Source organism: Panthera pardus, unplaced genomic scaffold, assembly GCF_024362965.1.
Source record: "Panthera pardus isolate Hobbes unplaced genomic scaffold, ASM2436296v1 HiC_scaffold_17, whole genome shotgun sequence".
Classification (NCBI taxonomy): Eukaryota; Metazoa; Chordata; class Mammalia; order Carnivora; family Felidae; genus Panthera; species Panthera pardus.
This window is the reverse complement of record NW_026526732.1, coordinates 76670109-76683092: the sequence shown is the minus strand read 5'-3', so window position 1 is coordinate 76683092 and position 12984 is coordinate 76670109. Positions and strand designations below refer to the sequence as shown.

General features: G+C 34.8%; 1 protein-coding gene across 10 annotated transcripts in view; it reads left to right on the top strand.

The window, feature by feature from the left end:
• The window catches only part of DOP1A (DOP1 leucine zipper like protein A), a 111933-nt gene that overhangs the window by 54125 nt on the left and 44824 nt on the right, over positions 1-12984 (top strand). For 5 of the 10 annotated variants that reach the window (XM_053904692.1, XM_053904688.1, XM_053904685.1 and 2 more), the window contains 8 exons: positions 2298-2397; positions 3149-3258; positions 4151-4259; positions 5607-5727; positions 7326-7445; positions 10312-10426; positions 10782-10811; positions 11107-11340. In XM_053904692.1, coding sequence (XP_053760667.1) covers positions 2298-2397; positions 3149-3258; positions 4151-4259; positions 5607-5727; positions 7326-7445; positions 10312-10426; positions 10782-10811; positions 11107-11340 — 939 coding nt within the window. The remainder of the gene's footprint in view (positions 1-2297; positions 2398-3148; positions 3259-4150; positions 4260-5606; positions 5728-7325; positions 7446-10311; positions 10427-10781; positions 10812-11106; positions 11341-12984) is intronic. The other 5 variants (XM_053904689.1, XM_053904686.1, XM_053904694.1 and 2 more) reach the window with 2 other exon arrangements.

Below are 12984 nucleotides of genomic sequence, written 5' to 3'. Positions count from 1 at the left end.
CAGTTTCAAGCCAAATAACAGATTTTATCGGGGTGTCTGGTGGGATCAGTCAGTAGAGCATGTGAGTCTTGACCTCAGTGGTGGGGCGGGGGGGCCGGGGGAGGCAGGAATGAAGTTTGAGCACCAAGTTGGGTGTAGAGACTACTAAAAAATAAAATCTTTAGGGTGCCTGGGTGGCTGAGTCAGTTAAGCATCCACCTCTTGATTTCAGCTCAGGTCATGATTTCATGGTCGTGAAATCAAGCCCTATGTTGGGTTCTGTGCTGGGAGTGGAGCCTGCTTAAGATTCTCTCTCTCTCCTGCTCCTCCCCTGCTCCTGTCCTCTCTTTCTGAAAAAATAAAACAAAAAATCTTAAAACAAAAATTCAGATTTTCTCGTAGAAGCTCTAAATTTATTATTTGTAATGATGAATATGAATTGTTTTTGTTGCAGTGACACTTTATTTTTGAGAAAATATGTGCCAAGTGTTCAAGCCTGATAATCATAGTTTGTATCAATCACTCTTTCAGGCAAAAGTGGTATTTGATGAAAAAAAAAGCCGATAGTACAGCTCACAATGCAAACAGTCACACAAGTGTTTTTCCTCAAGACATCCATCATTTTTTTTTTTTTTTTTTGAGAGAGAGAGCGTGAGTGGGGGAGGGGCAGAGAGGGAGACACAAAATCTGAAGCAGGCTCCAGGCACCAAGCTGTCAGCACAGAGCCTGACAAGGGGCTCAAACTCAGGGACCACGAGATCATGACCTGGGCCGAAGTCGGATGCTCAACCGACTGAGCCACCCATGTGCCCCTAGTCATCCATCATATATACTTCAGTATATGTCAGAAATGTTTTGTGTATACTCCCCATTTCATTACACAGGATATTAAAAGACGTGTGTTCAGGGACTAATATTTAATAAAACAAACTTCTGCTTCATCAATAACGTTCTTGAGTGAAACTGGCTTTTCTTTTTCTTTGTTTTTAATTTTACTAGAAGTATATGGCAGTAAAGAATACCATGACCACAAGTACAGTAGATGCCACTGCTGTACTGCTTCTTTTCATGCTAAGATGCTGGCAGTTTTACTCAGCATTGCATAATCAGAGCAAATGCCACACATCAAAAAAGGCAGATAACATTTTGGAATTGTCATGAATATAGTTTTTACCTCGTGGACCCCCTGAAAGAGTCTTAGAGATCCTCAGGAGTTCAGGGGCCACACTTTGCGAATTGTTTAGATTAATAAAGACCTCTGTGTTCAGATGAATGACCATAATTTTTTGGCTATTGATGATCTGTGTTCTGTAACATCTCAGTTATTTCTCGAAGATTCCTTTAAAACATGTAAGCTGCTTAATACTGTCAAGCATGGCGTAGGAAAAAGTTGAGAAGTCTATGATAAAGAAGTCAGTTCTCAAAAATAAAGTTAATTTTTTTGTAAAGTCCATTCTCTGTCTAGGTGAGGCAATAACCAGACATTTGAATTTGGCTAAGTACTTAGGCCCTTTTTATTCTAGAGTGATTGTTAGACTAATTGATTTCCACGTTACCTTCTAATGCTCAGGGTCCAAGATTCTCTTTTAAAGTGATTATCTAGAAATAGTCTTAAAATTAATAGCAATTTAACTAGCTGCCTTCCTGTTATCTTTTAACTTCACCTCTTTTAGTGAAAACCAGATCTTCTTTAGTATATTTTTTAAATATCTAATTAAGGCTATTAGGAAGGATGCAAAGAAAAATTATTTTCTCTTTAGAAGATCTTGAGTAACATGAAAAAAAATTTGTTAAAGCTGGATATGGGCACAAAAAGCATTCATTATATTTTTTATATTTTTCTGTATGTTTGAAATACTACAAGGTAAAAATTTTTAAGAGATCAGGAAATGAAAGGCTTGAAATTGATGAAGATCATGAATATCTAAAGTAATTACCACCAGTTGACACAGCTATGAATGTAAAAGAGTAAAGACATGATTTTCTTGAGTTGGTTCCATCTTACTCCATTTTTTGTTTTGTGTCAGAGCTTGCTAATTCTGGATAGGATAACGAATTTTAAAATGGAGATTAAAATAATTGAGGTATAGTTTCACGTATGCAACTAAACAGCTGCGTTACCTTTTCTTATTGTTCCCTAATCTGTAAAATGGCAATAACCATTCCTGTGTTTGAAGAGTCAGATGAGTCTTCTATGAAACTACCTCATAAGCCCTAAAGTTCTGAGCGTATTGCAAGGTGGTATGTTTTTTAAAGAGGAAAAAAAAGAATGTGTTTTTGTATGTGATGAAATACAACTACATCTTTAACTTTTTCAGGCCACTCGACCAGATATGATCAGGATCTTGTCAGCAGCTCTTCATGTAGTACTGAGGAGGGATATGTCCCTGAACCGAAGACTTTATGCATGGCTTCTTGGTAGGTGTTTGATGTGTATGGTCTTAGCTTGGGAAAGATACAGGGAAATTTGCCATACATAAGTATTATCAAGTTTCATGTGTGTCCTAAATGAAGAAATTAATAGTTTGCTTAAATAGACAATAAAAATGTAAATAGGATTAATTGTGTATTATATGAAGAAATTTCAAAATCTTCTTAACATTAGAGGCTATTTTAACCCATTCCTGTTTCCTTTGACAAGATTTTTTTCCTCCTATAAATTGAGGCTGTTATACTGTGAGTATGTAGACAAAAAAGGATAAATAATCAAAATAATAACATAATTTCCAAAACTTTGAAGTCATCAAAGGAATCAGAACTATTACTGCTGACCCACACATGGTACCTTACCAGTCTCGCACTCAAGCAGTAAGTTCTTTGTTTTTCCATACTTTGAGTGTTTGGCCCATCCACAACTCCTTACTGCTTAGAGTGAAAAGATAAAATATAACTTATCTTGGATTTTCTGAATCTTCAGTTATTTCACTATTTGTTAGATTGAAAAGAAAAATATTGGATAATGCTGGAAGAATACTATGATACTCGCTTATGTATTGAATTGGTTTCCCTTTATTAAATTATCTAAAATGATCTCTCTTGCTGACATTGATTGGGCTACTAATTGGTAAGTGTTTGGTGTTGTTTTTGAGATATTTGGTGTTTTGGTATTTAATGAACAACAGTTTTGAGAATTCCAGTATAATTTATTTTGCCATTTGTTTCCATGGAGGTTTTGATAACAACGGTGCTATCATAGGACCCAGAAGCACAAGACACAGTAATCCTGAAGAACATGCTACTTACTATTTCACTACCTTTTCAAAAGAATTGTTGGTCCAGGTAATGAATGCTTTCATTTTATTTTTTGGTTACTCCCTGATCACTAGAGTTAACAAGTGTAAGACAAGGTCCTGCCTTAATTGAATTAATTCATCACTGACGGGTGGAGACAAGACTCACAAACTTCCTAAGAATGATTATAACAAGCAAATGATTACAATACAATGAGTAAGTAATCTTAAGATAGACTCATTTCTGTGTCAGTCCAGAGATTGCTTAATTTGATCTCATAACTTTATTAATACATAGTTACAGCTTCTTACCTGTCTGCCCTGTGAATTGGAGCTCTTCCAAAAATGGGCTAGGACCTCTGTTATATCCTCTGAAGCCTTGGGAAAATTTGGGTTGCATGAGGAATCTAAATGTGGTAAAACTGCTATTGTAATGGAAAAGTTAAAATGAGCCATACTTTTATATTATTTTTACTTTATATTCAAGATAAAGAGATTTGTTGGTATCCGAAGCATTTTTAAATGAGTGAAGTTATAAGAATATAGTTTTGAACTACCAATGAGAAGACAATTGTATAATAGCAGATGCTGTCATGATACTGTGCCATAGTTTGGAGCATCGATGATGATGTTAAATAGAAACACTTTTTTCTTTTAGGCAAAAATTCAAATAACCATGAATTTATTTTTCTAGATTTTCTTTAACTTTTCCACTTTTTTTCTAGAGCAAATGTAAGCACTCTTTTTTTCTCTCAAGATGGATGAATAAAACCTTTTTTTCCCCCTTAGCAGAGGAAAAAAGCTAACTTCAGTGAAAGAGTTTCAGAAAAGCAATAGATGTAAATCTCCATTACATATGGTCGTATTTAAATTTTTTTCTTAAGAAAAGTGTCTTTGAATCTGTTTATTTAAATGAGTAATGTACTTTTTCTTTTTTAAAGGCAATGGTGGGCATCTTACAAGTGAATGGATTTGGAGAAGAGAGCACTTTAATGCAGGATCTAAAACCTTTTCGTATTTTAATCAGTTTACTTGACAAACCTGAGCTAGGTAATGTATACTGTCATAGGACTTAAGATCACATGTGGTTGTTTTGTACTGTCTCATAATAAAAATAAGATAAAAGTCATTATGTAGAAAAATTGCTATATTTTGAGGTGGACTTCAAATACAGGTTCTCAACAATTTCTTACCTAAAATTTACTCCAGAACATTAAGAAGATACGTATGTATACATCCAACACATATGTTCTCATATTTTACCCTATACTATATATGTAGTGGATAAGTCATTTTAAAGATAATGTCTGAGCTCTTCCTAATCCTGAGTAAGTTACTGAAACATTTGTGATCTCTCATGACTGTCCTAGTTCACAAAACTCAAGGACTTGAGCAAAAATATTTGGGTTCTATCCCTCAGCTTGATTCCCTACATCCCCTTTGTTTTGTGTGTTTTCCCTTTCTTCATTGTGTATTTCTTTTATAGTAGATTTATTGGGAAGTTAGTTATGGCACCTGAGACAGAAATTAAGAAAAACCAAAAGTAAGGGTGCCTGGGTTGCTCAGTTGGTTAAGTGTCCAACTTCAGCTCAGGTCATGATCTCACAGCTTGTGAATTAGAGCCCTATGTCAGGCTTTGTGCTGACAGCTCAGAGCCTGGAACCTACTTCAGATTCTGTCTTCATCTTTCTGCCCCTCCTCTGCTCACTCTCTGTCTCTGTCTCCATCTCTCCTTCTCAGATATAAAAAATAAAACGAAACAAAAAGAAACCCAAAAGTAGCAAATATATATGTCTTCTCACCAACTCTTAAAATAAAAATGAAAAATTTTAAATATAAAAATAACTTGAGCTGTATCAATGGCTTTGAGAATGTGTTTTAGCTATTGTATAATAATAAATAAAGCTCTTCAAAATTTTTTTAAAGAGATGAGTATCTATTGTAGCAATACTTTGTACAAAAACTTTGTGGGTTTTTGTATCATTTAAAAAAACAATAGTAGTAATATAGATAGTATTTCTTGAATCCTCATTATATTCTGGGAACTACGCTACCCACCTTGTAAATATTTTTTCCTAACCCTTGTAACAGCCCTGTAAGTCTGGTATTATTATCCTCATTCTAGATGAGGACACTAAAACTCAAAGACATTAAATAACTTTCCAAGGTTATTGCTGTTAACTGTCAAACACACTTCCTTTGTTCTGTAATTTTTATTATGTCAACCTATAGTTAAATAACCATTTATTCGGATCAAAATGTGAAGCTCAGTTTAGCATCCAGAAAAATATTTTTCAAATACTTGTTTTAAAGTATCGTTTGATCAGGCTAATTTGTAAATAATATGATTTGTCAGTGCTCATTAATTATTGTCTTTAATATGTATATTAATTTTAGGACCTGTAATTCTGGAAGATGTCCTAATTGAAGTATTTAGAACATTATATTCGCAATGCAAAGCAGAATTGGATCTTCAAATGGAACCACCCTTCAGCAAGGATCATGCTCAGTTAAGCAGGTGGATTACCAAAAAATTAAGCATGATATGAAGATGTCCTCATTCATCATATGACATTTGTGTTCTGAATGATAAATTTGATTTAAAATATTACCATATTTTGGTAATATGAACTCTCATTACTAACTGCACTGATTTTTTAGGCATTTACAGCCTGACTATATAGTAGAACCAGCACCAGGGTTGGTTCTAACCAGTTAATGTGAAGATACAGATTTCAGGGAATTTATTCACACTGTTCAAACTCACGAGAGATTAATTGCCACATGTCAGTTAATAATGGAAGTTGTACCTTCTTGCGAACTAGGCCTGGTGGTTTGCGTGCGGTTGTGCCTCTTGGTTACTCGACACTCTCAGGAGACCAAATCATAATTCAGAAAAAGACTTAAATGTAGAGTTAAATGAATCACAGGGCACCAAGTGCTCCTTAAACAATTTCTTTTCAAGTTATCATTATTTCTTCTTTCAGTTTTATATATATCTTTTTTTTTTTTTTTTTTTTTTTTTTTTTAATGCCTGGGACAAGTCCTGTAATATTAGTATATCCTCTTCTCTAAGTCAGTGGTAGATTCATTCATGTCAACAAGGTCTTACTTTTTCATTTCTTGTCTACTTTTAGCAGCTTACGTGTTTTCCAGTCTCATCTAACATGACAAAGTCACAAGACTACAGTTTCTTTTACATAATCTGAATTCCATTTGTCTCTCCTTGGTGAAGCTTTGGATATAACATGGGCTTTCCTAAAACACAGTTTTGTATATTTTAATGCAGTTAAAATTTTAACATTTTAACACAGTTTTTGATTTCTATTAAGTATCCGTGGAATCTTTATTTGAGAAGTTAATATTGACTATCCTGGTACTCGATTTCATTCTGTACTCTGCCTGATAATTTATATTGCCCCATTGAATATTCAGTTAGTCATTTGTGCTATGACATGCTAGCTGTATTGATGGTACCACAATATATATAAAAACAACTGTTTTCATTATTAGGAGGGGTGGCAGGAGATAGTAGGTAGGTGGGTTGTTAATAGGCCAGAGGGCTCCCACTAGAAATAAGGTATTATTCCTGATGGAGTTTCAGTTATAATGGCAATTTACAGTATTATTTTGTTGTTTTTCAGCTAAGAACAATAATTTGATTGAAACTCACCAGAATAAACGTAACCTTTCTTAAGCAAATTCTGAATAGCACAGGAAAGCAGACAAAATTCTTTCAAAATCAAGGCTGTCAAAATCAAATCACTACTTGGTTTACATGTGCTGGGGAAACAAAAGAATGTAATGCCAGGTTAACAGGCATTCAAAATTCAAAAATAACTTGGTGTTCTTTTGCTGAAGCAGAGCTATTTTTTTCTCATGGAAGGCTGATTTCTGATCATGATCATACATTTGAGTTATGATAACCTGAATTTGGAAAATACACGTAAAGTCATAGAGTGGCAGTAGATAAAAATGATTTGTTGCAGTTTTCTCGCTAGCAAGTGTTCTAGCAACTACCTAGGAATATGTAAGTAACATTTGCACTCAAATATAATTTTGAAAAAATAAATGTTAACAATTCTTAGTTTTGGTTTGTTTCTTTTTCCTTTTTAGTAAATTAAGGGAAAATAAGAAAACAGCAGAGCTGATTAAAACTGCCAACCTTCTCTTTAATTCCTTTGAGCCTTATTATATGTGGGATTACGTTGCACGTTGGTTTGAAGAATGTTGTAGGTATGTAAAACTGTTTCATTCATTTTATTTTAATAGCATCCAAAGCCAAACTTTTTTTTTAACTTCCTGAGTCTAATGAAAAGAATATTCTTTTATATATTTTACTACTTTTGACAACTATTAATTATTTAGTAGCCATAATCTGACTATGTCCTATCACTCTAGAATATAGAATCCCTGATCATATAAGCTTAGAATTGAAAAGGAGTTTAGAAAACGAGTTATTTAGTCACCAGCATAGATGAAAGATTTTCCCTCTTCAATCTATAGTAATCCAATTTTTCTTTGTTGTAGAGAAAATACCAAATTTGTGGCTTCTGATTCAGCACACTTCACCAAAATGGTTCCCACTTTTAATAACAAAAACTTCCTTTGTCATTCTTGTGTTTTTTTAAAATCATAGAACCAGCCCATATTGTCACTGGTGAGTGATAAAAACCCTCTACCTCTTACGACATAAAGATTGAAAACCCTAAAATACTGGTGAACCTGAGTAGAATCTCTGTATTCTACACCAGATCCTCTCAGAACCGGATAAACCCCTCAAGCTTTGGGAGCATATAGTCAGAAAGTAAGCAGGGCGCCTGGGTGGCTCAGTTGGTTGAGCGTCTAACTTCAACTCAGGTCATGATCTCGCAGTTCATGAGTTCGAACCCTGCATCGGCTTCTGTGCTGACAGCTGAGAGCCTGGAGCCTGCTTTTGATTCTGTGTCTTCCTCTCTCTCTGCCCCTCCCTGGCTCACACTCTGTTTTTTCTCTGTCTCTCAAAAATAAATAAAGGTTTAAAAAAAATTTAACAGAATGGGAGAAGATATTTGAAAATGACGTATCAGATAAAGGGTTAGTATCCAAAATCTATAAAGAACTTAGCAGACTCAATACCCAAAAAACAAATAATCCACTGAAGAAATAGGCAAAAGACATGAATAGACACTTCTCCAAGGACATGTGAAAAATGAAAAAATTCTCAACATCACTCAACATTACTCATCATCAGGGAAATACAAATCAAAACCACCATGAGATACCACCTTACACCTGTCAGAATGGCTAATTCTAACTCAGGCAACAGATGTTGGTGAGGATGCAGTGAAAGAGGATCTCTTTTGCACTGTTGGTGGGAATGCAAGCTGGTGCAGCCACTCTGGAAAACAGTATGGAGGTTCCTCAAAAAACTAAAAACAGAACTACCCTACAACCTGGCAATTGCACTACTAGGCATTTATCCACAGGTACAGGTGTGCTGTTTCGAAGGGACACATGCACCCCAATGTTTACAGCAGCACTATCAACAATAGCCAAAGTATGGAAAGAGCCCAAATGTCCATCGATGGATGAATGGATAAAGAAGATGTGGTATATATATACAATGGAGTATTCCTCAGCAATCAAAAAGAATGAAATCTTGTCATTTGCAACGACGTGGATGGAACTGGAGGGTATTATGCTAAGTGAAATTAGTCAGCCAGAGAAAAACAAAAATCCTATGACTTCACTCATATGAGGACTTTAAGAGACAAAACAGATGAAAATAAGGGAAGGGAAACAAAAATAATACAAAAACAGAAGGGGACAAAACAGAAAAGACTCATAAATATGGAGAACAAACTGAGGGTTACTAGAGGGGTTGTGGGAGGGGGGATGGGCTAAATGGGTAAGGGGCATTAAGGAATCTACTCCTGAAATCATTGTTTCACTATATGCTAACTAATTTGGATGTAAATTTTAAAAAATATAAAAAGAATTAAAAATTTTTTAAAAAGTAAGGATATATGATCTCAGATTTAGAAGTCTTAAAAATATAAAACATTAATCCCTTTAATGATTTAGAAAATTGTTTGCTTACTTATTCAATAGATAATGAGCACCTAGGTATATAGACAGTCCCTGTCTTCAAAGACCTTATAGCGGGAACAAGTAAAACACGGACATATTATTTCTAGTATTAAAGTTACAGATACCTTCATAGATTACAATATGGTAGGGTGTTGAGGAATTACGAACGTGTTTTTGCTACATAGCCCTGACCTGAGTTTCCACCTTCATTCACACTCATCCACTCTTCTTTACCCATCTGTACTATTCCCTGAACACATATTGACTAAGCCTTTACTCATGCTGCTGAGCCTTCACTTGTGCTATTTCTTTGAAAATATTCTTCCCCCTAGCCCATCTGGGAGGTCCTATAGAGAGGTGACCCCACCTTTCTGAAGCCTTCCATGACTCCTTCAAATCTCCCATCAGAATCAGTTTATCCTACACTGTTACACTTATTTGTCTGTATGCTTATATTTCTTGCTGGTTAGGGACTCTCTCATATTCTTTGTCTTTAGAGTGTAGGGCAACGTATGATCGTATAGAACTAATATTTAAACTGAATGTTAGAGGAATGATCTTTACAACTTAGATCAGAAGAGGCTTCCTAGAGGAGGTAACATTTGATCTCAAACCTTGAAGGATACATGCATTGGATTTGGGAGACTGGGGTTGAGGGAGGACGGCACATCAGGAGTAAAAGTTGGTATAAAAAGAGACCCTGAGGTTATAAATCAAATCACAAATAATCCACTTTAGGAGATATTATGTGTAGAGGGAGCAGTGGGAAATAAGTCCAAAAAAGATCCACCCAGAACACTTGGAAGTGCAGGATGGGAGTTCCAGGGAGAGTGTAAGCCTAGGAATCTTGCTTTGGAAAATTTTCACTTAGAGGTACAGTAGTGTCCTGTGGGAAAGGAATGTTCACAGGAACATCACTGTGTGTATGCCCCAGTGTTGACTCTCATTAAAAAAGTAAGTGAGGTATGTATGATATGAATATTCATATCACCTAATAGTATACTTGATAAAGTGAATTTTGTCCTTTTAGGAGGACACTGCATGCCAGACTTCAGATTGGGCCTGGAGATAGTAGTGAGTCATCTGAGTTACAGCTGACCAATTTCTGCTTACTGGTGGATTTTTTGTTGGATATAGTTTCTTTGGTAAGGTGACCTTGGTAAAAAAAAAAAGTATTGAGGAATGTAATAACATAGTTCAAATATTTTCATGTTGGAGACTTCATCCTTAAATAAATTTCATCTTTAAAGTTAAATTGATTACTGTTCCTTTTGGCATAGCTTTTTTTTTTCCTTAAACTTTTCCAAATGTTTTTCCTCAGACATATATAATACATGTATAAGCTTTATGTGATATGTGGAGTATACTTCATAATTGCTTGTAATTGTAGTCTTAAATGTTTAGTGTATAGTGGTCTAATACTGCATTTGTGCTCACTGAAGACTGTTGGAAACCTTTTCTCCTTTTCTCTCCTCAAATCTTTGCTTTCTCATTTTGAAGCCTACTAGAAGTATGAGGGTGTTGTGTCAGGTATGACATTCAGCCTATTTTGTCTTTAACTGATTGCATTCACATTTTTTATATTATTATTTTGGTAAATTAGATAAAACTGGGATTATTTTATAGTATATACCTTGAGGTACATAAATTGAGAATTTGGGAATAGAAATTTTGTAAATCAGTAATAAAATGACCATACCATATTAATTAAGTGCATGATACCTGTATAATATTACAGATGAGTAAAATTATTTGTGTTGTATAGATTAAAAATAAATAGGGTTATACATTATATAAATTTTTGTCATTTTGCTTTCATCTTCAGGAGACTTATATTGAAATCCAGACTGAACACTTGCCCCAGTTGCTCCTCAGGATGATTTCTGCCCTGACAAGCCATCTCCAGACATTACACTTGTCTGAACTCACAGATTCACTCAGGCTCTGCTCAAAGATCCTTAGCAAGGTGCAACCTCCACTCTTGTCTGCCAGCACTGGAGGTGTGTTGCAGTTTTCAAGTGGGCAGAACAACTCAGTCAAAGAATGGGAAGACAAAAAGGTAATGTTTGCTATTATTTTTGTTACTAGACCAATTACATTTCTTCAGAGCAGAATAGTTTATACATACTCATTTAAATATTAGCGAATGATGGGGCGCCAGGGTGGCTCAGTCTGTTAAGCGCCCAATGCTTGGTTTCAGCTCAGGTCATGATCACATCGTTCGTGACTTTGAGCCCTACATCGGACTCTGTGCTAACAACACGGAGCCTGCTTGGGATTCTCTCTCTCCCCCTCTCTCTGCCCCTCCTCTGCACTCTCTCTCAAAATAAATAAAATTTAAAAAAAAATTTTTTTTAAATATTAGTGAATATTTTCTAGACCTAAATGTTGTGGCAGTAGACAGTCTTGTAGGCTTTTGGCAATTTTAACAGTCTTTATCAGCTCTCCACTGGAAATATAATGCAAGTAGCATATGTAATTTTTAATTTTCCAGTAGCCACATTAAAAAATAGAAACAGGTGAAAATATTTTAATTATATTTTATTTAGCCCAATATAGCTAATAATCATTTTAACCCTATAACCAACACAAAATTGATGTAATATTTAAAAGATGAGATATTTTACATTCTTTTTTGTACTAAGTCTTCAAAATTCCAGTGTGTAATTTATACTTAACAGCATTGAAAGTTAAAATTTTTATCAGAAATACTTGATGTATATTTTTTATAAAGTTTATATTTGAAAAATTAGATTTACATATCCAAATTGTCCTAAACATATTTAAAAGTTTTATCATAACTAAATTAGGTATTACTTTCTGAATTTCAATTTAAATTAATTGAAAAAATTTAGTTCATCTGTTCAGATCAGCCATAATACAAGAGCTCAGTAGCCACATGTGACTAGTAGCTACCATACTGGACAGCAGGTTTATAATCTAAACTTTAGTGGTCCTTTTCATATATACACTAATTTGATGTGCTCTTCTTGAAATCCAGAATCTTTTTTACTCTCCTCAGTCTTCCAGATTTTTAATGCTTTATGATGTTGAATAAAATTACAGTAATTTTAGTGTCTGGCCAAGTAGCATACTTAAAATACCTGTGATACACTTATGGAAAAAAACACCTATATAATTCCATTGAATTTAGCCATTGTGGTACTATGTTAAAACAAGGATTTAAAATTTTTCTAGTATTTTGAGTTCATTACCTAAATCCTGGGTTTGTATTGTTGCCCTTACTTTTTTTTTCTAGTTGCTTTTCTTTCCCCCCCAGCCAGGCAAAACGTTTTATCATCAGGATAGTCTAATACAACCTTTCCCATCAAGTATTAATCCTAAAACGTTTTTGTTGGACTTTTTAAAAAAATTTTTTTAATGTTTATTTATTTTTGAGACAGAGAGAGACAGAGCATGAACGGGGGAGGGTCAGAGAGAGAGGGAGACACAGAATCTGAAATAGGCTCCAGGCTCTGAGCTGTCAGCACAGAGCCCGACGTGGGGCTCGAACTCACAGACCGTGAGATCATGACCTGAGCCGAAGTCGGACGCTTAACCGACCAAGCCACCCAGGAGCCCCTGTTGGACTTTTTAAATATTTTGCTCTTCATATATGAAATGAATGTGACTGACCCATGATCAGTTTAAATATATCCCAGGATTATCAGGCATAAACTAAAACCAATCTCTTATTTTCCTT